At 42.0% G+C, this 26,482-nt stretch overlaps 2 protein-coding genes across 2 annotated transcripts in view; both read left to right on the top strand.

Moving 5' to 3' along the window:
- Lpcat2 (lysophosphatidylcholine acyltransferase 2) overlaps window positions 1-26,482 on the top strand; it is a 63,951-nt gene that overhangs the window by 31,063 nt on the left and 6,406 nt on the right. Inside the window, exons 9-12 of the mRNA XM_021170591.3 lie at window positions 1,076-1,158; window positions 4,202-4,327; window positions 5,604-5,757; window positions 23,763-23,861. Coding sequence (XP_021026250.1) covers window positions 1,076-1,158; window positions 4,202-4,327; window positions 5,604-5,757; window positions 23,763-23,861 — 462 coding nt within the window. The remainder of the gene's footprint in view (window positions 1-1,075; window positions 1,159-4,201; window positions 4,328-5,603; window positions 5,758-23,762; window positions 23,862-26,482) is intronic.
- Window positions 15,935-16,823, top strand: Capns2 (calpain small subunit 2). Its single transcript, XM_021170592.2, has one exon. It carries the CDS (start codon window positions 15,935-15,937, stop codon window positions 16,676-16,678), a length of 744 nt encoding a protein of 247 aa, XP_021026251.1. The 3' UTR covers window positions 16,679-16,823.

The following is a 26,482-nucleotide window of genomic DNA, read 5'->3' as shown; positions in this document are numbered from 1 at the left end:
ATCTATCTTATTAAGACGTGGCTCTTCTTTAGAGAAGAAGGTCCTAATAATCTTGCCCAGAATACTATAAGTACTGACAGACTATATTGAATATGGAATTAAAGCCTTCTTGGTATTAGAAAACCATACATTAAAGGGATGGAGGAGAGTGGATGAACTGCCTGCTTCCTGGCATGAACACCTAACTCTAGCATTGGTAAGAGGGAGCAGGGATAGGCAGACCCCTGTGGCTCTTCAGCCAGGGAGTCTAGAAGGCTAGTGAGCTCCGGGTTCAGGAAGAGACTGTGTCTCAAAAACAAATGAAGTGGAAAACAGTAGAGGAAGAAAGATATCCTGAATTTGACCTCTGGTCTCCACATACATGTGCACATATGAGCACATACACCCACATGACTTGTGCATACACACACACACACACACACACACACACACATGAACTTAAAGGACAGTAAAAATCAGGTGTCAAAGTTAGGTAGAGAGTAAAGTCAAGTTCAAAATGAAAAACCAAAAAAACCAAAAAGAAAGAAAGAAAGAACAGAAAAGAAGAAAGAAAAAAGTGACAGACAACAAACTAGAAAGCCAGTTCTGAAATTTAATTTTTTTAGGTAGAAAAAAAAATAACAAAACATAATTTTCAATCAAGTAACTAAAGTGTAGTTGACATTGAAATGGGTAGAATAGAAAATACTATAAAATATTTTTTTAAAGAAAAGGCGGGGTGGGGAGAGGCCATCTTCACAATAAATGGAGATGGAGAGAGTCGAGATCTAAGGAGGCTATGTTAGGCAGTGCTGCATTGTAAATTCCAGAACTGTAGGCTTCAGTCCCCTTAAGTAGCACATTGAAGCTGGTAGTGACCATGGCCATCTTTTGAGAGTTGGGGAGGCAGTTTAGCAGACTCAACCCTGCCAGGCTTCCATATCCCAGGTCCAAGCCCGGTGGGTGTCCCTTCCGTGACATGTAACATGAGCTCCAGGAAGGACCACAACTGAGGTGTGTTGACTGATCATTTAATGTATTTAGTGTTCACTGTCTTGGGCCGAAGGATTGCTATGGGAAGATGTTTGTCTTTCAGTTTATGCCCGTGCAAGCACCCAGTGAGGAAGAGAAGAAAGATCCTGTCCTTTTCGCCAGTAGAATCCGGAACTTAATGGCAGAGTAAGTATGTCCTGGAAATACCAACTGATAATGAGAATTAATGGTAAATGTCATTTAACCCTCCAACCCCCATGGTTCTCATTCACCAACTCTCTTGAGATGTAAAATGATATGCTGATGGACACAGGCAATGAAATAATCTACAGATGTTTCCCAGGTGCTGCCTCAAACCAATAAAAGCATGCCTCAGGTAGAAAGAGCAGCCAGTGTCTTCCATGGGTGCTGGCCTGGCACTGCAGAGCCTTGGGGTGGCTCCAGGCATGTGTTCTAAGGCCACTTTTCTTATTCCCTGTGCTGCCCAAGGCTGGGTGTTTAAAAGGCAGTAAAGATTACAGTACCCAAAAGGAAGAGGCTTGCTTGTAGAAAGGATTGGCAGAAAGAAAAACAGTTGCTCGCATGGAAGAATGGCCAGGACAGTGTTTAGAAACTGCACAACAGACGGTGGATATTTACTGAATGTAAGGGAGTTTTAACTGGCCAGTATTTTGATTGGATCAATCATGGAGCCTGTAAGGAAAGGATGTATTATGCTGTGTGACCACCCAGGCAGCCTCAGGGCTCCCTAGGTGCCACCTCCATAGATCCTCCTCCCCTCCCCCCACCTTTAGTAAGACCTCAACAGAAACTGAATTTGACTTTGTCCTGGCTAGTTCTATATCAGCTTGACACAAGCTAGAATCATTTGAGAAGAGGGATTCTCCACTGAGAAAATGCTTCCGTGAGATTTGCCCATTGGCAAGTCTGTAGTGAGTTTTTTTTTTAATCTTTTCTTTTTGGTAGGAGGATTATTTTAAAATATTATTTCTTTTTTTTTTTTTTTTTGAGATTGTAATATCTCAATTTCCTCCTTCCCATTCCTCCCATATAACTTCTTTCTTTCAAATTCATGGCTTCTCCTTTCATTACTTTTTGGTGTGTGTGTGTGTGCATATGCATGCATGCATACATGTGTGTATGTAAATACATAATATAGATACTCAGTCTGAATAATGTTATTGGTATGTATGTTTTCAGGGCTGACCATTTGGTATTGGAAAACCAATTGGTGTTTTCTTCCCTGGGGAAGACTGTCTCTCCACCCTTTCAGCATTCCGTAATTTGTAGTGAATATTTTATTTTATTTTATTTTATTTTATTTTATTTTATTTTATTTGAGACAGGGTTTCTCTGTGTAGCCCTGGCTGTTCTGGAACTCACTTTGTAGACCAGGCTGGCCTTGAACTCAGAAATCTGCTTGCCTCTGCTTCCCAAGTGCTGGGATTAAAGGTGTGCACCACCACCTCCCGGCTGTGAATTTTTTAAATTGCAGATTGATGTAGGAGGGTTCAGCTCACAGGGCCTGGTTGGTGGTCCTGGGAACTGTAAGAAAGGCTGAGCAAGCCACAAGGAGCAAGCCAGTAAGCAGCACTCCTCTCTGGTATTTGCATTAGTATCTATGATGCCTTTAGGTTCCTGTCTTGCTTGAATTCCTGTTTTGACTTCCTTAAGTGACAGGCTGTTACCTGGAAATATAAGTGAAACACACCCTTCCCCAAATTTTGTTCATGATGTTTATCACAACAATAGAAATCCTAAGTCCACCAGATATGGCTGTCTCTTGTGAGACTATGCCGGGGCCTAGCAAACACAGAAGTGGATGCTCACAGTCAGCTATTGGATGGATCACAGGGCCCCCAATGGAGGAACTAGAGAAAGTACCCAAGGAGCTAAAGGGATCTGCAAGCCTATAGGTGGAACAACATTATGAACTAACCAGTACCCCGGAGCTCTTGACTCTAGCTGCATATGTATCAAAAGATGGCCTAGTCGGCCATCACTGGAAAGAGAGGCCCATTGGACTTGCAAACTTTATATGCCCCAGTACAGGGGAACGCCAGGGCCAAAAAGTGGGAGTGGGTGGGTAGGGGAGTGGGGAGAAAGGTATGGGGGACTTTTGGGATAGCACTGGAAATGTAAATGAGGAAAATACCTAATAAAAATATTAAAAAAAAAAGAAATCCTAAGTCCAGATTTTGAATCCCTGCCCCATATACACAAATGCGTTACTTCACACCAAAATAAATTTGTTTTCCAAATAGGGTAAATATTTATAGAAACATTTTTGCTATTGAGAATATTTGGGTGTACTCATTTTATTTAGTTTCTAAACCAGCTACAAATTGTTTTGATTATTTTTCTCCCCACAATGAAAAGCAAATTTTGTAACTATATGCTGGTTGATGTCTAAAAATGAGGAGATAAATGTTAGAACTAGAAAGAGTTTGTACCATGTATCTCAGTTTCCCAAAGTATACCTTAAAGCAAAGAAGAGATTCATTCAAAATCAGCTCTTTTCCAGCATGGGGAATGGGGCGAGTGTGGCTCTTCAGGAAGAGTGAGAGAGCCATTCACCCCACCCCCGAGCTCCTTTCCCTCCTATATAAAATGGATATTAAAATTACCTCTTTGTCTTCCATGCAGTTTTTATTATAATGAGACGCAAGTGGGAAAATAGGTGATAAAACCTCCTGAAAACATGCCAGCTAGTGACAGCTCTTAGGAGGCGGAGCCTGGAGTGCACGCTGAGACCTGTGTTACAGCATAAAAGGCAGAAAGCAATGATAGGCACAGCGCATGCTCTCCCCACCAAGTGCCATGCAGGCCCTTAAGTCACGTTATCTAGCTTTGTGCTCACTGTAACCCTGAGGTTAGGAAGGCACCAGACCCAGTTACTGAGCAGTGTCCCCCAAAATCATATGAGGCGGTGACAGTGTGGGACTCAGGCTTGCATTTCCTGTCACCAGATCCCACACCACCATTATGCTGTGTGATTTATGAATCGACTAATAATGTATTGCCTTTCTGGTTGGAATGCAAAATACAAATTTTCAGCTCTACAGACAGACAGAAGACACTCCAGTGGGCAAGACTGGAAAGTAGAAAAACAGAAGAGGAGAATCTGAACCCTCATTTCTTCCCAGGCACCCTGGCCTGCTCACTAGCTCAGGGGTAGTGGGAAACCATGAGCGGTTCATTGACCGCTTTTTTGTCTTACTGCTTGTAGAGCGTTGGAAATACCCGTGACGGATCACACCTACGAAGACTGCAGGCTGATGATCTCAGCGGGACAGCTCACGTTGCCTATGGAGGCCGGGCTGGTAGAGTTTTCGAAGATTAGCCGGAAACTGAAGTAAGTGTATTTTAAAATCAGTAAACCCTTGTAAATGTGCAGAGTGGGAAATCCCATCTCTGCTTTCTCTTACTTTATTATTGTTCTAGTTCTATGCGGTGCTTAGCAGGAAAGCCAGAACGGTGAATTTATCGTCTATTTTTTAAATCTATTTTTGTTTTATCATGAATAATTGACACAGTGGTGTCTGTGTGAGCTGCTCAAAGTAACAAGTGAGAGTTATCAGTACGTATGTACAGATAGATCACCCTGCCACTCAGAAGTGCGCCAGAGCAACTGGCAAGTGCATGGCACTGGCATACACTGCTCAGAGCATCCCATGGGGAAAACTGACCCAGACAACTCTATCACTTAAAATACCTGCCTTACACCTGCCTTTAAAAAAAGGTGTGTGTTTATATGTATGAGTTTATGTGTGCACGTGTGCACACACGCTCACATACACACTCATGCCACAATCCACGGGTAGAGCTGAGAAGACAACTTGCAAACTCACTTGTCTCTTCCCACCATGATTTCCACCACTGAGATAAATTCAGATCAGCAGACTTGATGGCAAGCACCTTTCCTGATGAGTCACGTTGGCAACAGCCTTCCTGCCTTCACATACGGTCGTTGTTGTTGTGGTGGTGGTGGTGGTGGTGAAAACATCCCCTCATTCATCTGTGATCTAACTTTAATCATTTGGTATAAGTAGTTTGGCTGTTCAGTGTAAGAGATGTGACCCTTGTATTCCTCTTCAGAGTTCATTCCTTTCTTATCCTTACTAGGAATTTACAGAATTTATTGACCCCAGTGTCTTACTATTCTCACTTTTGATAGCTGATATCAAAGGAAGTGTGTATAGTTTAGTGAATCACCCTATTGTACCATTTTGTGAACTATGAATTATCAGCCTGAAAGCTTTTTGAAAGAAATACTTATAATTTCTTTCATAACAGCTCAATAAGCAGTGGTTGACTTTCCAGATAATGTCAGGTTAAAATTCATGGATCACTTTCTGTCCCCTCTGCTCTTAGTGACCTTTCTCTCCTCCCAATCTTCCTTTGTTTGGTTGGTTTTTTTTGTTTGTTTGTTTTTTGTTTGTCACCATACTGGCATACTTTTAAAAATGAAATGCTTCCATACCTGTTTGATATATCCTCTCAAATGCTTATTCACTTCTTTTTAAATTTAACGTAAAGTATTTTTCCCTTCCACAGATTGATAAAATAACGCTCATTAATGGTCCGTGTGACTTAGACCTAATACTGTACACTTACAATTCTTTATCTAGATTAGACTGGGATGGTATCCGGAAGCACTTGGATGAATATGCGTCTATCGCAAGCTCTTCCAAAGGAGGCAGAATTGGAATCGAGGAGTTTGCCGAATACTTGAAGCTACCTGTTTCCGATGTCCTGAGACAACTTTTTGCACTCTTTGACAGGGTACGGTAGGCTTTGTCTTTAACATTTTATTGGGCCCGTTCCTACAGAGTGCAAGGCAGATACTGACAAACTTAGCGGGTCAGTGTGAGAAGAATTGATGCAGTTTAATGTTATGGGTAGATCTTCCCCTTAGTAGGAATAATAAATACAGTTGTAGTGTAACATCAAGTAGTGCGAATTAGTTTAGGTGTCTGTTCAGCAGTAAAAGCTGACTGTGTAGGCACATCTGCAGTGTAGCATTGGGCATGTTTATTTAATTGGGAAGACCTTTTAAAAGTATGTAGAATTTGTATGTTGGCGACCTGAATGGTACTGTACTGTCCTGAACATTTCTGGACTGCCCCCGAAATGCAAGAAGAGCAAATGGGTTTTGTTTTTATATGAAACTGCCTGAGAGTGTTCGAATGACCTTTCCACCGTCCTACAATGTAAGCGTGTGCAGTAAGTTAACCGGCTCATCGATCAAGCTTCTTCAGGACAAAAAGAAATTAAGATTTCCAATTTTCCTTAAAATTTTATTTTAGTAGATGAAGCATTAATATGGACTCTTATGCCAATAGTTCTGAGTTAGCACGTGTGTAGAAGCCTATAACATTTAAGACAAACTCGTCTCAAAACAGATAGTCTTAAAATTATACAAATACAATAATTCTCTTGTAGCCATTCATTTGTAGTTAAGCCTGCCTCCACATTTAATCCCTTTTAATCATTAATCTGCGGTCCATCTCACTCATTATGTGTATTTAAGATGCCATATAAATGGATTTGTACAGAATTTACGTCCTAATTCAGCCATTGTGTTGACTGTATCAAGTCGTTCCCGTTACTTCTCAGTTGAGAAGGATTTGCCGTGTGTCCCATTGGGGCCGTTTAAACATGGCCTCCTTCTTCAGGCCTCCATGGTTCACACCCTTACTGATTGTCCTCTGTACTTATAATTGCATCACCAACCCTTATTTTGTTTACAGGTAGTTTGTTCTTTTGTTGTTCACTTGGGAGAGAGCTTCAAGGGTGCTTACTCCCTCTTGCTCATTCTAGAATCTTCAGTCACTTATCAAAAAAGATGTTTTTCAATGAAATCATGCTGATGACGGACAGAGCAAGCTAGCTCCGGACCCCTAGCTCTTTCTTCTCCCCATTTCTCCAGCAAGGTCATCTTCCTACTGGTTTGTTTTGTGATCTTGTAGAATTAACTGGTCTTTAAGGTGATACAGGTCAGTCACCAACCTTGTTCTGTAGGAAGTCCCTATGCATCTCTTCTGGGCTTGCTACATCATTCAAACAGCATGCCCTCTTAGATGAAACAGCAGATTAATGTCATGGTGTGCTTAAAGCACAATGGTGATTTATGGTGAGGAATCAAGTTTATTAGATGCAACTATGCAAATTGGTAAATTAGAGGTGCTTTTTACTTCATAAGTGCTGCTCTTTGCTTTTCTTTTTTTTTTTAAACTTACTCTTCTCTCAACAATGTGGGTCCATCTGCGGCCTCCTGTTCCCCCAACTCTCCCCTCACTCTCCTCTCCCCAAGATCATCTCCTCCTCCTCCTCTTCCTCCTCCCTTTCTGTTAAAAAAAACAATAGGCCTCCCAGCGATACCAACTGAACCCAGTCTAATAGGATACAATAAGGCTAGGTACAAACCCTCATATCAAGGCTGGATGAAGCAACCCAGAGGAGGGGATGGATCAGGAGACTAAGCAAAAGAGTCAGAGACGCTCAGTCTCCCACTATTAGGAGTCCCACAAAACCCCAAACTAAGCAGCCACTACATGTATGCAGGGACATAGCGCAGACTCCATGGTTGCTGCTTCAGTCTCTGTGAGTCTCTGAGCCCTGCTTAGTTGATTCTATGGGCCACAGTTTCCTGCTGTCCTTGACCCCTCCAGTTCCCACAGTCCTTCTTTCCTCTCCTCTGTGGGGTTCCCCAACCCACTTAAATGTTTGGGTGTGGGTCTCTGCATCTGTGCTCATCAGCATAGTAGAATATTGTTAGGAATCATTTCATAGACGTGTGTGTGTGTGTGTGTGTGTGTGTGTGTGTGTATGTATGTATGTATGTCTTTGGGGTTTGGTCTCCCTCTTGTGGCATAGGCCTCATGTTAGACTAGTCATTGGTTGGCCACTCTCATAAGCATTGAGCCTCTGTGACATTTCTATGGCAACTTTCTTGCGCTGACTCTCCAAACCCATACAAGTGGTTTCAGGTGAAGCTTCTCTAGTCGACATGCTGACAGGAAGGGCTATGGCAGCATCGAGATCCAAACAAGGGAAGGAGATGAGGAAACAGGAAGGAGGTGAACCTGGGACAAATGGAGGCCATTGTAGCACACCTTTAACATCCTCAGGATCTCCTCCTCAGCGTTAAGTAGTATTTGTAGAGAATACCCTGTATTTCAGGTGTCAAATGACCGTAGCTGGGAGTTTCAGGAATGTTCCAGCTCTGCTTGGTGATGCCTGCCAACAGTGGCATTTCGATGTCACAGTTAAATACAGGAAGATTCAGGAGTGAGGAAGGGAGCTAAAAGCAGGGATTATAGTAATCACCAGTCAGACAGATTGAGTTACCCTGACTGAGGGAGGCAGTTGGCTCTAGGCACAGTGATCTCAGTGAGAACTGGAGCGCATTTTACCAACCACCTTTCTCCATGGACTGTTTCAATAGGTTTTGCATTTATTTATTTATTTATTTATTTCAGTTTTATAAGAATTGGCATTGGTTTCCTTCTGTGGTGTGGAATACACAGTGTCACTATTGCAAACATGATGCCTTCCTCCTTGATTCCTTAAACAGTGTATGCATTTGATTTGACCCTGCCTGTTCATGGATTCTGACTGTGTGCTTGTATTGTTTACCCTGACCGAGCAGGGTAACGTGATAGTTTCCTGGTTAGCCTACCTGCCTCTGCTTTGTGGAACATTCCCACCCTCCTTCTTGCAGGCTCTCTTGGTGCTGCAGGCACTAATTTCTGATCTGTCTGATCTTATTGATTTGAGGTCTTACTTTTAGACAATAAAGTTAATTATACATAAAAACTCATTAAGATATGAGTGATTTTGGAAATCTATTTGTAAAACTGAAATGTCCATGACACAATTTAGTAAAAAAAACCTAATTCAAGATGTCAGTTTACATAGGATGATCTCAATTCTATATTAAACATGAAAAGAGCCGGGCAGTGGTGGCGCACGCCTTTAATCCTAGTACTCGGGAGGCAGAGGCCGGGGGATTTCTGAGTTTGAGGCCAGCCTGGTCTACAGAGTGAGTTCCAGGACAGCCAAGGCTACACAGAGAAACCCTGTCTTGAAAAACCGAAAAGAAAAAAGAAAAGAAAAGAAAAGGAAAGGAAAGGAAAGGAAAGGAAAGGAAAGGAAAGGAAAGGAAAGGAAAGGAAAGGAAAGGAAAGGAAAGGAAAGAAAAGAAAATTATGGCAGGTCCCATAATTTGAGCCACATACGGATTGAAATAGACACGATGCAATGTCCACGTAGTGATGGGCTGCATTAGCTTCAGACTCATGTACAATGATGCTACAAGAAGAGGACTTTTAAATTTCTATTTCCTAAAAAAATATGGAGAAGAGTTTTCCTATACAGAAGCCTGGAAAGAAGAGACAGAGACATGAAAGGCTGGGCCAGGGTGCATCTGGTAGATGGTGTGTACAGAGGGAGCTACAGACGAAATCGGAAATAGCACAGGGGCAGCTGTCGCGATCCCGGAGCTGGGGAAGGAATTCATAGAAACACATTTCACTCCTCTTTCCAGCTATACATGTTTATTCCCTGTCCTTGGCCTTCCATATAGACCAGGAGCCGGTCTTCTGCCTGCCATGTATTGGAAGAGAAAATAGTGTAGAAATTAATGGCGAATGTACCAAATAGCCTCTCTCTGTCTGTCCGTCTGCCCTCCCTCATCTGTCTCCTCGATACTCCTGTGTTTTTCATGCAGTTACATGTCTGTACCTGTGAAGATTTTCTTTGCTAAGTGCTGAGTTATGTGATTGCCGCCACACCTTGTGCATACACTCGCATGCATGTGCCAGGCCTGTTTCCTCGGTCTCCTGAGAGGGTTGGGCTGGGACTGTTTGATAGGAGAATAAGGAGATGGAGCAATTTCAGGTCTATTGCTCTCAGGAGCTACTGGAGTAATTTCAGTGCTTAGTGGGGGCTGGGTGTAAGTCCTGTGCATTTGTTAGGATTTGAGAGATGGAGAAACCTGACTCTATTGTTTTACTCTTTCCTCCCCCACTACATTCTTAGCTAATCTACCAAAGCTGCATAATTATTTCTACCAATTTGTCCTAAAAATGCTATTACTTGTGTGTTCTATTCGATACTCAGAAATTTGATTGCAGACAACATAAAGGTTCCAAATGTGGTAAGCCATTGTTTCCTAGTTTGGAGTAATTTCCTTTGGCCAAATCCTGCCTGTGTGAGAGACAAAAGCAAAACACTCTTTTTTGTCTTTGGGTTTAATTTCGCTTGTTTACACTTACAAATATTTACTAAATCCCTCATATCAAAGACTAAGTGGGAAATGTGTTGACTGCTCAGATAAGTTAGAGACAATGGTTTAGAACAAAGGCCTCTCTATATTTTATAGTAATAATTCAAATTAAGTGCTAAATTATTTGCCAGCACATTTGAAGGAACTTTAGTGAAATCAAGAAATAATGCCACCTAAATTGGGAGCAGTTATAGGGCAGACATTTCTATAGAGGCAACAGTGTCTTGCCAGGACCATAGCAGCAGTGCTAACTTCATCCTTTACAAACCCCTCTTATTAATCTCCTCGTAGAGTTTAAATTTCTTCCTTCCTTCCTTCCTTCCTTCCTTCCTTCCTTCCTTCCTTCCTTCCTTCCTCCCTCTCTCCCCTCACCCCCTCCCTCTCTGTCTTCTTCTCTGCCTCCTTGCCTCCCTCCCTCCTCCCCTCCTCCCCTTCTTCCTTTCTTTTTTATATGTAAGGATGTTTTGCTTGCATGTACTTCCTTGTCCCACTTTTATATCGCATGCACCCAGAGTCCAGAAGAGGGCATCAGATCTCCTAGAGCAAGAGCTATGAGCCACCTTGCGGGTGCTAGGAATTAAACCAGGATCCTCTAGAAGAGCAGTCAGTGCTCTTAACCTCCGAGCCTTCTCTCCAGTCCTCCTCCCCTAGTGCGAAGTAGTAGTATATCAACCACCTTCACAGACAAGGGAAAGAATGAGAGCTTGATTTCTAGTTCCTTGGGTATAGTCTGACATGAGCTCAGACTCTAATTAACCAATACTGTTCTCCTCACAGACCATTGACTCCAGTAAGTTTTCGATGGTTACTATTTTCCTTCTGTAAAATATATTGTCAGGTGTCATATTCCACTTCTGCTGTGTAGTACTGAGCTCTTCTGGCAGCAGCATGCCCGTTGCTTAAGTCTTACACAGGAAGGGATTGTGTATACTTGTGAACTCTGGCAAGCCGGCCTTTCTGGCTATTGTAGAGTTCTGTAGATCATTTTTATTATTGTTTCATTCTGTGGAATGAATGTGTTTCTTTATCCCAAGCTCTTCCCGTCTGTCCTGTTCTTCGTAGGAGTCCAAGTATAAGTCTTGAGTGCCAATAATAACAAACATTCTGGCTCGCTTCTTGCTGTTAGAGGCAAGGTGCTGTCATACAGAGATCTCACTCCTGATGAAAGTTAGAACACTTAGGCTCCTTAAATGGCTGTAGAGAGACAAGGACATTACCATCTTTTTAATTTCCATGTCACTTTTGAGTCAATTAATGTAGCATTTGATAGTTCCTGGGAGAAGACTTCATCTTGATTTCAAGTCCAGCTATCCAGTCTTTGCTCTAGGAAACTCACTTCATAATTTATGTGGCATCGTTAGAAGAAAAGACTAAAACTTCTGGGTGGGATAGGTGAATTTTTCTGCTCAATTTTCTTGAAAGTTCTGCAGTCCTGCATGTCTGAATATTTCTTTCTAGTTCTTAGTCTGACTTAGCTCTCTCATTTCACCTATAAATATGTATCTAAGCATAAGAATTATAGCATTTATCTTCATAGTTCATTGGTATCTGGGACGTTAGTATCTGAAACAGAAAGGGGCTGCAACAATCCAGACTTCCTCTCTGCAGCACGTGAGAGATTCTGACCTCCCCTGTGTGCAGAGGGACGTGAAGATGGGTTTTGGTATCAGGGTTTGCAAAGAAAAGATTGTGTTTGACTGATTTCATCCGCACTCTGGAAAGAGCGAGAGTCCAGCATAAGGGATAGTTGGATACACTTTCCATGGACCCCAGGAAGGCTTTTGATTTCACCCAGCATGGCATTCTGAACAACACATGATTTCCAAATTCAGAATGTCTGTTCCACATCATGTTGCAGGAGCTAAAGCCACACCTGACAGAAAGACTTTACTTTAGATGGCAACTGGCAGACCTCAGTGTAGATCCTGTCCCTCTCTGTGATGTTCAAATCCTACTTAGAGGCATAACACACCTAGTGGGTTGTTGTCAAGAATACTTTTGAAAACTAGGCAACCCATAAGCATAGGGTTAGGGGTAATGATATGTAATATGTCTTTCACATTAGTAGAACCAGATTCAAGGTGGTGTGTGTGTGTGTGTGTGTGTGTGTGTGTTTGTGTGTGTGTGTGTATCTTATAATGAGGTGTAGGTACCGATTTTGCTGCTGTCACTGTTGAATACCACATGAAAATCTAAATGGATTCAACTATAGGACCTGATAACTTTGCTATCAAATTAATTTACCATTCTCTTCATTTTGTGGTAAGTTGCTAACCAAGAGAGGAAGTTCCACCTCATGGCCACGGAGCCGGCTAACTGCATCACAGAGACTAAAAGTGTTGTGTCCTATTAGCTGTAAACTGTTCCTGTGGATTTTCAAGTTATGTTAATTCACTTGTTTCAAGAACACAAGTCACTGCAGTTTCCCCTCGATTGATTGATGAGATTAGGCAGCCATCACCATCGATGGGTTTTAGTGCACTTCCATCAGCCTCACCTGATTCATTCTGTCGTTCATTGTGTAATCCTGTGTTCCATGCCTTCCCTGCTAGAACCTAGGCTGACATTCATCTGCTTCCTGCCTTTCTGGACATTTCTCATAACTAGGATGTCATGACGCGTACTTCCCTGTGTCTGGCTTTAGTTCACATGCTTTGAGATTTATCCATGGAGTGTGCATCAGCGATTAATTCATTTTGTTTATAGTACTACTTTATATCAAATATTCATTCAGTTGTTGGTAGATATTCAAGTTGTTTTTTATACTTTGTGCAAATAGAACTAATATTGCTAACAGCATAAATGTATCATTGTTTATCTCTGAAGTTAGTAACTCTCCTCCCAGATTAGGACTACATTTTCCGTTAGGTGTGGCCTGTTCTCTCCTTTTCCTGAAGGCTTTGGCAATGGTGCTTTCTCCCGGATAGCAAGTCAGGTTGTTATAAATGCTTTAGTAAATGACCATAGAGGATTAAATGGTCCAGTGAGGAAAAGACTTACTCATCTAATAACAGCATTTTATTCGATCATGATTTTTAATAAACTGTTAGCCAGATATCCTCTTTCTTTACAGTAAGAAATGAGAGGAACTTAAAATGTAGCAAATAACAAAACAGTGTATCAGTTGAGGTACATTGTATATGATACTAGCTGCTATTTTCAACAGTCAAAAAAAAAAATCTAGAAATATGGCTCAATGGTTAAGAACACTAGCTGCTCTTCCAGATTCCCAGAATCTTCAGGGTAGCAGGTAACTATAACTACAGTGCCAGGAGATCTGATGCCCATTTCTGGTCTCCATGGACTCTGCATGCATGCAGTACAAAGACATACATACCGATAAAACACGCATACACATAAAATAAAATAATAATTTTTTTAAAAAAATCATAAAAACAAAGCCCACTTCCCTTAAAGCCCCTTTCTCTTAAAGAGGCTTCCGTGAATGGATTTAAGTCCATGTTTGACATGATGAGCCCTGTGAACCCCTTAAAGGGAAGGTAGTCTGTTTTGGGTATTTTTCCTTACACAGCTAAGGACTATACTGAGTCTTTTTGGTGTTCATAGAAGCAGTTTCATTGTGCCCATGAGAAATAAGGCCAATTATTGGGTATGACTAAGAGAGACAGGACATTGAGGACATAGTTTCCATGGTCAAATAAATAAATGGTTGGGCGTGGCAGCATATACCTGTAATCTCAGCATTCCAGAGCTGAGGCAGGAGCATTGCAATTGCCAGGCACTCTTGGGCTATGTGGTAGTCGTCAGCTGTGAGGGAGAGCTGGGCAGTCTCTAGCTACCATTCTCTTCTCGACAGCCAGTCCGTTGGTTGTCTTGGAACTGTAAATTCCCATGGTGATCTCACCTCTGAGCTATGGGTGGCTTTGTAGGAACCCAGAGGGTGGACCCTGTTACACAGCAGTTCAGAATCCCTTCCAGTCCGATTGTGATTCATTGCTGTCTCAGCATTTTCACAACTCTGAACAGACTCTCATCGCACTGCGCTATTTGCTGCATCTTAAGCACCCAGCATCCCCTGGATCCCCCATGCTTCTACCACGCTATCCTTGTGTATCATCTTACACTTGGAGAAGAGCCACCTGTAGTCAGGCGTATACATTATGTCTTCTGCAGTCGATGCTGCCTTTACCTCAGCAGAATTCATCACTTGTCTTTGGCAACTGTGCTAGCTTGGTAATGCAGTATAAAACACATTACCTGCCTGATCTTGAATAGTGCTAGCTTTTTTTGAGTTTTTATTTATCTAGAATGTTCTTTGTCTTCCAACGGATTTTTATGATACCTTAACACCAGATTATGATCTATGAAATTATAATGGTTCAGTATTAATAATAGAAATGTGCAAATGGACACAAGCTTATACTTACGGTCAGTCCTCATGATCTACTTAGTTTTGAGCACAGCAGTTCTGTTTTATCTACATTTCTATCCTAACTACCTAGCCCATGTCTCAACATGTGAGAGATTAGATCGAATCATTGTGAAGTAGGCAGGGAAGATAATCTTATTGTGTCACTTTTCAGATTTGAAATTGGAATTTTCTCCCAAGTACTCGTTAATAAGTAAATCTGTATGTGTATGCATGTGTGTGAATGTGTGTGTGTTTGCACATGTAGAGGCCAGAGGTTGGTGTTGGTGTGTGTGTGTGTGTGTGTGTGTGTGTGTGTGTGTGTATGTATGTATGTGTGTATCGGATCTCCTGAAGCTAGAGTTAACAGAGATTGTGAGTCACCCAATATGAGTACTGGGAATGAAACTTCTCTGCAAGAGAAGCACATGCTCTTAACTGCCAAGCCATCTCTTTATCCCCAAGAATATAAGTTTGGACCTAAATGTGTAACTTCTTTATGAAGAAAGGCCCAAAACCATATGACTTAACTGGTGAATCCCATCAAACATTTAAATAAGCTTACCACCTAAGGCTGGAGAGATGGCTTAGCAATCAAGAGTGTGTTCTGCAAAGGATGAATTCTCTTCTAACACCAACACCAGCAGCTCACAGCTGCCTGTGACTCCAGCACTGTGGGATCTATAGAGACATATGCATATAGAAGATTTTTTTCCCTGTAAGTGCTAACCTCAAAAAGATGCCAAAAGTATTAATTACAGAGAAGGCCTCAGAACTTCTCAGGATAGCATCTGGACCTTCTTCTAAGTTTTTCTTAAGAATTGGACTCTGGAAACCTTCCTAAAGGAATGGAAATATCTGATTCAAATGCCCAAGAATTCTTCAATTCTACCCTTGTCATAAATATTCCTTGGTAAAGGAGATGTTGACTTAAGCTGTTTAATCTCCTGAGAGGAAAATCCATGTCCTGTGTTTGGGTGTTAATAAAAATAAGAAAGCAATGTCATAGAAATGTATAGTTTTCCATTTTCTATTTAAGGTAGCATTCTAAAGTGGACTATCTAGAGACATGGAAAAGTAACTTCATTGAGGCCAGTGAAAACATGACAGTTGCTAGGACCCAACAGAACTCTGCAACTTCAGTTGGAGGTGAAACATCTCCTCTTGGGTGTGGTACCCTTCTAGACTGGTACAGAAAAGCCAGTTCTTCCACATGGGCACTACTCTGACTCCGTGGCAGCGCTTTCTAAACCATCTCCAGGATTGCAGTAGCTGTCACACCTGCTCGCTAACCGGCAAGCATGTTTCTCGCAAAGGCGATCCTGGAAGGGGCAGATCGGGGGCTTGGAGGGGCTCTTGGAGGCCTTCTTGGAGGAGGTGGTCAGGCAAGAGCAGGCGGGGGCAACATCGGGGGGATCCTTGGAGGAATTGTCAATTTTATCAGCGAGGCTGCCGCAGCTCAGTACACCCCAGAGCCACCTCCCCAGCAGCAGCATTTTACCGTCGTGGAGGCCTCAGAAAGCGAGGAAGTCAGGCGTTTTCGGCAGCAATTTACACAGCTGGCTGGACCCGACATGGAGGTGGGTGCTACTGACCTGATGAATATTCTCAACAAAGTCCTTTCTAAGCATAAAGAGCTGAAGACAGAGGGCTTCAGCCTTGACACCTGTAGGAGCATTGTGTCTGTCATGGACAGTGACACCACAGGGAAACTGGGCTTTGAGGAATTTAAGTACCTGTGGAACAACATCAAGAAATGGCAGTGTGTTTTCAAGCAGTACTACAGTGACCATTCTGGCTCCCTCGGAAGCTCCCAGCTGCACGGGGCCATGCAGGCAGCAGGCTTCCAGCTCAATGAGCAGCTTTACCTAATGATTGTCCGTCGGTATGCTGACGAAGATGGCGGGATGGATTTCAACAACTTTATCAGCTGCCTGGTTCGCCTGGATGCTATGTTTCGAGCTTTCAAGGCTCTGGACCGAGATAGGGATGGCCTGATTCAGGTGTCCATCCGAGAATGGCTGCAGCTGACCATGTATTCCTGAAATGGATGCAGAGAGGTAGAGACCCTCCCTGGAGGACAGGACTGCAGAACGCCTTACCACATGAGCCACAGCTCAGATCGCACCCACCAGCTACCATTTCCTGGTGGGCTCTTTTATAATGCTGCATATTCCTGACCATAGCCTGTGCTTCACTGCTTAATTAAAACTAGTTTTGGACCAAAAGTGTTCTGAGTGGTTTGTAGATCAGTTTTTTTGAGAGAGGACATATAGAGTCATGTATATGTGATGGGGAGGTGTTGGTTGACTATGAAAGGTTGTTCTGTATGGGTGAATGGATTTGCATTGCTTAAAACCACAGAATAAGTCAAAGCATCAGGAGGTAGATTATTTTGCTCTTCAAAGGCTGAGAAGGAAAGGCTAAATGAAGTCTTTTCTACTGATGGTTTCGCACTTAATCACATATTATGAAGAAGTGCACTTTGCAGAGAACCAACTTTACTGTATAGAAATAGATTAAAAATATGAGCTTGAGCAATTTTATGTCGGGGGTATTGTTTTATAAACAATATAAAGCACCCGCCTAAGAGTCTAGCCCTTCTTCTGTTTTCTAGTAAGACAAACAGAGTGGTTTTGTGTTGGTGTGTTTGTGAAGAGTCAAGGGCCCCAAGGAATACAAAGGTGTACCTGTTGTTCAGCGTCTTTGGCCGCCTGAACGAATCAAAATGATCATTCTTATGTTGACTTCATACAGACCCAGGCACACCTAGGTGATGCTAGCCAGCTCTTGTCCTGTCTTGCCCTACCTCAGAGTAAGGAAAATTCTTTTGCTTATCTTTGGAAACAACGGGCAGGGAAAGAAAAAAAAAATAACAAGACAAAACACATAATTAGCAGTCAATGAAGTAGAATATGAAGCTGCATAGACAGCAGATATTGCTGACGTTTATAATTGCTGAGGTTTGAAGCCCTGGCTGCAATTTAGAGTTGCAGGGAGAATCCTTTAGCAATTGAGTGACTCCCACACCAGATGAACTGAGTCTCTTCAGAACCCTCTAAAGCTCCTGGGGTCATGCTAATGAGCTGCCAAGCTGACAGTCCTAAACGCTTTGGATTATGGCTGTCTCCCAGTGTTTTTCAAATCTGTCCCAGCCAGAACTGCCAAGCAGGAGACTCAGTACTGCCTCTATTCAAGAGAGGGAAAATAAGGAATAGTGAGAAACTGCCAGCCTGTGGCTGCGTGAACCATGCCTTTCTGCTGCAGAGCACTTAACCTGGCCTGATTATTTTGGTATAAGCTATTTGTTTCAGCTGAGCAAGCCAAGCCCAGGAAGCCTGTTTGTTGGAACAGAGTGCACAAGAGAGGCTCTGTTGAGAGCCTCTGGTCTTCCATCACCTGCCCTTCAGTACTTCACACTCTGATATGTTTAGTTCCTCCCATCCTGGAGCCACTTTGGAGAGTCCTTCTGAGATCAAACCTCAATTATTTTTCCTCCTTTAACTCATTTAACTCATTTAAAAGAAAGACGTAACTATGGGAACAGAATGATGTAGCTGGCCTCTTAGGAGGTCTAGAGCTCCTGCCAGAAAGCCCCAGTGAGCCTGGGAGAGGTTGGCATTTGGACTCTGTGTGTGCCGTCACCGGCATCATGTAGCATTTATGAAATACCACACACATAATTGTGAACTGATCCAAGCACAAAGATCACATCTGCTTTCTTCAAGGGACTTGTAATTCCCCTTGGTCTGATCGTCCACCAGCTGTGGGTATATAAGCATGAAGCTGCTGCTAGCAAGCACACATTCATATCAGCCTCACTCCTGTAGAGTTAACCCAGGAAAACATCAGGCACGGGAGCAGGAGAATAGCCAGGAAAGGGAGCAAGCTGCCAAGATGTCTGTCTGGTCTCGGAATATTGCCCTCATTTGATCTCCACACTGTGATTGTAGAAAGGACAAAGTAGAGCCTATGGCTTTGCTCCAGTTATCATCATGTCTTATAAAACTCAAGGCTCGTAATGCATACTAGAAGTGGCGTTAAGCATTTCCTTCATTCCTCCAGTTAAGGAAATTTCTAGAACCTCCTCTAACATGTTCATGAAAAACACCCAGAAGCCACCTAACTTTCTCTTCCTCTGTCCTCCATATTCATCGATAATTTATCTAAATAACCCCAGTCATCAGTGTGGATACTAGAAAATTCAGTCCTAACTCTCTATATATTGCCTCAAGTAGACAAATCTTTGGTTTCTCTATAGAACCAACAGCCAGAACAGTGACTGAGTTTCTTAGTTTTCATTACATATTAAAGCCACATTTTCAAGTTAGAGAATGTGGTAATTTTAAAAAGAAAAGTACCATATTGTTGGGCACAGAAGCACACATCTGTGGTCTTCCCACTTGAAACAAAGGCCTGAGATCAGGAGCTGGAATCAAGCTTTGACTATGTAGTTTGTGAGCTTTTGACCACTCTCGGTTACATGAGACCATATCTCAACCCCTGTAATCCTCCCCCGAGACACACACATACACACACACACAAGCATCCATGTCTACATGGAAAACTTCTTATAGCCTGTGAAGAAGGCTTTTGATTTATCCACCCCATTGCCCATGAATGTCTTAACACTAAAGAATACAGTCAAAATAGTAAACCGAGAAAAGCGAGAACATGTAAATGATATGACCTGCACTTCTACATTCTAAAACTGCATGTAACTTTGAAAATAACTGTGTCTTGATTGTATCCACTAAATTCTATAACCTGTAAAAGTGTAGAAAGAAAATGTATGCTGTATATCCAAGAGTGAGAAACTTACAAAAGAACATTCATAATTTGTATGTCATCTGCAAGGTCAGTCTAGGAATATATTTTAGTATTTTAAAGCTTCATCTACATAGGAACCCTGTTCTGAATGTGAGTTGATCTTGAAAATTGTCATAAATTACTATTTGATACATAATACTAAGTGTACTAAGATAATTTAATTACAAGACAATTGTTAGTATTCTTTAAAAGGTGGTAGAAATATACTCTCAGTCAGAATAGGCAGGTAATTGGAACATTTCCTGCCTGTTTTGATAACTGAGACATAGAATTCTTAATAATAGTGTTTCTCGGGAGTGTAGCGTTTCATCATAGATGGTATCTTACTACAGACAAGTAGATTATATTTTATGGGAATGTTTTGCATGTTACTCTGAGAACATTGGTTATCTTTCATTCACAAAGATATTATCCATTATAACACAACAGAGAGAAAAAAATTCTTGGCAATTAATCCTTATAACAGGTATTCAAAATTGTATCCTTAAATGTTGCAAGCCTGAAACCCTTATTTTAAAAAATCTGAATCTAAATGAATATATATATATATATATATATATATATATATATACTTTAAATTAAGTTCTGAAACATCCTGGAAAAACTGATGCTTTTTCCTCCTAAGATTTTATTTTTATGTGCTTGAATGTTTTTCCTCTGTGTGTGTGTGTGCATCTATGTGCCATGTATGTACCATGCCTGCAAAGGCCAGAAGAGAGCATTCAATCCGCTTGGACTGGAGTTACAGATAGTTATGAGCTGCCATGTGTGTGCTGGAAATCAAACCTGAGTTCTCAGCAAGAGGAGCAAATGCTCCTGACAGCTGACTGCTCTCTCTGGGCCCCCTCCTGAGATTTTAAACAGCTGACATACCTAGACTTTCCTGGCTTCTTAGAAGCAAGAAAGGCAAGTAGAAGATGCTGGGTGACTGGACTCACTCAGGCTCCTCCCACTCTCAGTGCCTCTTTGATCCTGCTGACCTCCAGGAAAAGGGTGAAGCCCGCAGATGGAGCTCATGCAAGGTTGGCCACAATTCTTTCTCCAGTGCCTCCATGTGACTCCTTGGCGCCAAGTCGGGACTATTCCTCAACTCTGCTTGGCAAAGGACGTGGAGAAATGACTAGAATCTTCCACTGAAAGGTTTATTTCTTCATTTAAATGCAGCTCTGAAATAAATTTTAAGACCAGGTGCTATTAAATTTATAATTCTTCCCAGGGAAGTTTAAAGAAAACCAACATGCATTTATGGAACAATTTAAGTCACAAATTCAATTGAAAATATAAAAGTTAAAAGCATAGATGCTGTTATATAACTTTTTGTCCATTTTAAAATATACTTTATCAAACTGTTAGATTTGAATGATGCTCAAACTACTTAAATTTAATTGTAGTTATAGAAATAGTAGGCTTTATTAACTTGGAATGAAATGCATATCTTGGCTTTACTAGTAGTTTCTACAATTTCTTCCAGTTCTTAATTTTATTATCCTGAAGTAAGAGCCTCAGTGGTATATTATTAATCAAAATAAAATAGTCTTTCCAAGTGATTTCCATCTTGATTTCTCCTCCTTCACATTACTAGAAAGAAAAATTACATATTCTCCTTCATGTCAGTCAAGAGTTTGTGTAATGTAATTATACCAATTAAAAATAAAAGCCCATTGAAGAATGCTTAGCCATCATAGACTAATGGAAATGTCAGCTCCAGTACATTGTCTTGTTCCATGACTAGTGGTTATAGGGAGGATCACCTGGGTTCCACATAGACTTGATGGTGTGGTGAGGATTGATCATCTACTTCTCCTGTATTCATCGGCAAGAGTCAGTTGGGTAAGAACCTTACCTTTGTAGAGCAACTTTGCTATGATTCAAGAAGCTCCGCAAAGCCTAAGGCTCATTAAATCACCATGCACTGGATGTCAAGAACTGATTACTGATGCACAACAGTGTATTGCGCTCCTTCAAATGCTCCCTTCTTTGGCAGATGGTCACTGTGGCAGTGACTACCTGTTGTACAAGATATCGGTTAGACACTTAAAGGAGATGCATCCAGCCGGATATAACTTACTCAACAATAAAAGCTGATTTTTTTTTTAAAGTTATTCTCCAGATGTTTCTGGACAATTAGAGAAGCTGAATGACTTTTGGTCTTGTCTTAGAAATAAACTCTAATACTTGGGGGAAATCTCAAAAATCCATGTTTCTGCCTTTTCTGGTGGGAAGGGGAAATTAAGTTATTATTCCTTTTAGTTTCCACCCTGCAGTGAGATGAAGTAATATGAAGAAAGTGATTTGACCTTTTGAGAGCTTGGCTATTGAGAAACAAATGAAATCCTCCCTAGAAAATGTGCTTACAAAGAATCACCCAACATTTCAGGGGCTTTTATAGACTCTGCTTTGTAAGTGCATCTGCTGACTGTGTATAGTTGAAGACTGCATGCATGTCCATGCCAAGTGTCCATTGTTAATCCATGGGATTAAGGATTGCTCTGGCCATGTTGTCTCTGGTGCATAGTGTATCAGGAGATTCATCACTTGAGGTTGTATTGCCAAAACAGTTCCCACCCTGGGATATCCTGCTCATAATGCTTAAATACCATCTCCTCCTCTTCAACCTTCTTTTCCCCTCTCCATCTCATTTCCCTGTCTCCTCTTGTAAGAACAACCTCTCTTCCTCGAGTCCTCCCTCACGTTCTGATTTACCTCTCCCCCTGTTGCAGGATATTTGATCAGACTATGAACCCAAGATTATCCTGTTTACTAGTAAAACCTGTTTCTAGTTGTGGTGTGGCTCAGCCTTAGCACACACCTTTAATCCCTCTGGCTGGAGGACAGGCACGCCATTAGTACGTACCTTTAATTCCGAACAATAAAGGTAAAGTTAGTTTGTAGAAGAAAGCTTTATGTTTGAAAGTGATATTTAATTTTGGGTCAGATAAAGAGAGGAATCAGAGAAAGAGTTGACAGAATAAGACATGCCCAACTCTCATGAGAATAGAGCCTCAATAAAGAATCTCTCAGAAAAAAGGAGGGGGACAGTTTTACTGGCAGAATTTTACAGAGACAAATTGAGGGAGAGAACAAGCTAGACACAGGTGAAGATCGAATGAGAAGGAGCCAGAAGATTAGAACAAATTGCCAAAGTTAGTTTGCGGCCAAGCAGAGCAATTTACTGGAGGCCAGATTGAATCAGTCAGCTTGGAGAGGAGTTTGAGACAGAAGAAGAGCTGAGTTAAACTAGCCAACAGAGTCCAGATAGAACTAGAAAGAGTGAGCTTTTTCAGCTGTAAGTCTCAGAGGCTAAAAACATTCTAAGTCTAGATAAGATTATAAGGAGGCTAGAAGATTCCAGGACTAGGCCTAGGTTAGGAGACAGAGACAGTGAACCTTGGAGACAATTAGAGCAATTAGAGTTTCTTTTACACCCTCTTCCCTTTTCTTTGAGACAGGATTTCTCTTTGTAGCCCAGGTTGGCTCAGAACTCACTCTGTAGACCAGGCTGGCCTCAAACTCACAGAGCTCCATTTGCCTCTGCCTCCTAAGTATTGGGATTAAAGTGGTTACCACCAAGCCTGGCTCTCTCCTTCTTCTTTATCTTAAACTCTCATTCTCTTAATAGTTAATGTGCGTATCAGCTTGGGTTAGAACCATCTACCCTTTGTTTTCTGTTGTCATCATGATGCCCCTCCTGAATTGTGTCATGTTAGTTATGTTTGGTTTTCTTTGGCTTCAGAGTATAGACTTCTGGAGCCAGAAATCCCCAAGGGGTTTTTGGTATGCCACAGTTGCTCCTGGTTCATTCTACATTAAGCCAGAAAGAGCTAAACAATGCAGCTTGATTAATGCCTCAGTTTCTCCCTTTTCCTTTCATTTTCTGTGGGTTTGTTGTTTATTAACCTTCCAGGACCTTTTGGGAGTCCTCTGATGCTGGCCATCTTGGCAGGACCATTTCCACCATGGACCCAATCAATGCTTTATTAAAGTCCTAGTCCCTACCTCCCTGAAGGGTTCTCATCAAAGCCATTCTGAACTTAAAGAGTCCACACTGAGTGTCAGTGGGCCACTTGGCATGGCCTCAGTGGTAAGTATTTATAGTTATTATTGAACATAGCATGTTCTGCCTCCTGAACTGGGAGTGGGTAGCCCGTCCCTTGCTGTCCTTCTCAGTAAACTTCTCTTCACAGTGGCCCAGTGCATGATCCTACAGTGCTACACAGCAATGCTTGCACTTCACCTTTTTGGTGTGATTAACACTAACTCAATAGCTGGCCTTTCTAACCGATTGCTATCTTTTTACAGAATAATGATGGCAGTATTGACTTCCGAGAGTACGTGATCGGCCTGGCTGTCTTGTGCAACCCTGCCAATACAGAAGAGATCATCCAGGTGGCATTTAAGGTACTGCCAAGCCCACTGACCGCATCTCGGTTGGCCTTGCAAATATGTGTTGACTCTAACTCCATTATTTGGAAAAATCAGTGAATCTGTCCCCCGAGTTTATAGATCTGCTGTGACATGTTTGGAAGGGTAATGAGATTAAGTCAATTGCTACTGAGAATAAAGAAAACACAGTATCCATTTAAACAAAAATGGAAGCAGCTAAGGTACGAGGGTCCAGTCTGAACAACAGGTGATTTAACAAATTAATGTTACTTCCTTTTAGCTCTTTTTTGAAGCCCTGGGGTAAGATTTATAAATAAATACCACTCTTTGCCTCTTACCCTAATCCATCTAGAAAATTCTGATCTGTCCTGATTTTTGCATCTGTCAGATGGTTTAAGTGGCATTTTGGTGCTGGAGTTTATTCTGTGTGGTGACGTCAGACTAGCAACATCATACATGTTCCAAGTTTCCATCCTGCCGATCTTACTGTAGTATTCAATATATTTTCAGTGTGGTGCAGGGATCTAAATTAAGAGAAAAAAATCTATCTCATGCCCAGCAAAGCTTGAGGAAAATGTGTATTGTGAAGATGCAGACTGCACATGCCCCCATATACATTGTATGCCAAAGTGCATGTGATTTTGAGAGTGGAGATGCTTCACCTGCTAGCATTTCATTGTGGCCTTTCCTTTGAGTACTAAGTCTGTGGGGTCATCTCTCAACTGAGGTCATCTCCCAACTGGTCTTGCCGAAATGGGTTCATCGATTGTACAAGCAAATCCATGCAGCATGAAAGCCACTGACCTTCTCTTCCATCTTGTCCTCTTCTCTCTCCCTGCCTTTCTCTAAGACAGAGATCACACTGTGGCTCAGACAAGCCTTCCTCTGTCTCTATTGTCTAGAAAGGCTCTGTGATCAAGACTCCTTTTCCATGTTTTAAGAAGCAGAGATGGCCCTTTGGGAATCCAGGGATGCTATCATTGTTGGAGGATTCCCGGTGGGCACTTTCTATTGCAGATTGTTTTAAACTGAGAGACCAGGACATAAAGAATCCTGATGCTTGGAGCCCAGCAAATGGGCATGATACAGGGGCTAGACACTTTTTCAAATTCCCGAAACCTTCAGCTTTTAGACTTACTTATCAAAAAGCCTTAAAGGACACAGAGAGCTAACTTGTTCCAATCCAGACATGTCTGTTTCTGTTTTGGGATCATATGTGTAATTGCATGTTTAGCCGAGCAAATAGTCACCCTTGGTTTGCCAATGAAAGACCCAATAGGAAAGTCGGACCTTAATCACTATAATTACTGTTTTAAAAGAAGTCATGAAAATCTTGACCAGCCTAGTCCTTGGTTTGAAGAGGGAAGAGGGAAGAAAGAAAGACTTACATCTAAAATTAGCTCATTTCCCCCCTATGGCAAGAGTTATGCTGTACATTGATTTTTATCTATCTATCTCTTTATTTATTTATCTATATTTTTAACTGAGCCAAGGGCTCACTCTGTAACCCAGGCTGGCTCAAACTTGGAGTGCTTCTATCTCAGTCCCTTGAGTGTTGGGATTCCAGGTTCAGACTACTAGGCCCAGTTCACACTGGTTATTTTAAACTGACTTTTGAATATGTTATATGTTTTGTGGATATTTTAACTTTTTTCCTTTTCAGTTGGTAATTCGCTTTGATAGTATATAGAACCCTGCCACATCCTTTTCTGTGGGGCATACATGACAGCTACCTTCCTGTCTTTTATTTCCCCTTTACGTCAATCTATACAGGTAGAGTAGAGGGTTTTAGTTGCAAGCAGCAGGATGAACTCTGGCTGATTGACAAAATTATTAATAGTTATGAGGTCAGGGACCAGCCCAGCCCAGCCCAGCCCAGCCCAGCCCAGCCCAGCCCAGCCCAGCCCAGCCCAGCCCAGAGGTCCTGACTATAGGAATGGCCCAATACCCTTTCTTAAGTCCTACAGTCAAAGTGAATGAGTAGTTCATAATTAACACCCAGGGTAGTCGGAAAGGTTTGGGGCCGCAGGCTTAGTAGGAGGTACAGGATTATTTAATTAGGGGTCCTATAGTGTTTTGTAAATGGGAAATACCATTCCCCTGAGGAAACTGAGCGTCTAGCTTTCTACCAACGTCCAGACTGGGATTCATCAGAGATCTGTGAGTTAGCCAACAGAGATGATTGGGAGTTCTTAGTAAGCGAGAGAAATCAAGGAGGAGAAGGGTCTAGGGTAGCTGTGGCCAAGAATCAATATAGCAGAAGGAAGGCCCAGGATGGACCTTGTGAAGAGAGAAAACAGGGAAGTGAGACCAGCAACTGTGCCAAGACTTTAGAGTGTTAGGTGGCTGGGGAGAGTCATTAAAGTCTAGAAGGCTGGAGGAAAATTAGAGCCAGTGGGAAGCCAGTGCTGCTGAGCCCTGGCCGTTACTGTTTGAGGTCCAAGATACATGAGGAGCCTGTGGTCTACTTTACACACACACACATGTACACACACACATGTACACACACAGAGTTCTCTCTCTCTCACACACACATACACGTACACACACACACAGAGTTCTCTCTCTCTTTCTCTCTCTCTCTCTCTCTCTCTCTCTCTCTCTCTCTCTCACACACACACACACACACACACACA

The sequence above is a fragment of the Mus caroli genome, unplaced genomic scaffold (assembly GCF_978045245.1).
Source record: "Mus caroli unplaced genomic scaffold, Mus_caroli_1 scaffold_10, whole genome shotgun sequence".
Classification (NCBI taxonomy): Eukaryota; Metazoa; Chordata; class Mammalia; order Rodentia; family Muridae; genus Mus; species Mus caroli.
Note: the sequence above shows the minus strand (reverse complement) of the source record. Positions and strands in the feature narration are given on the sequence as shown.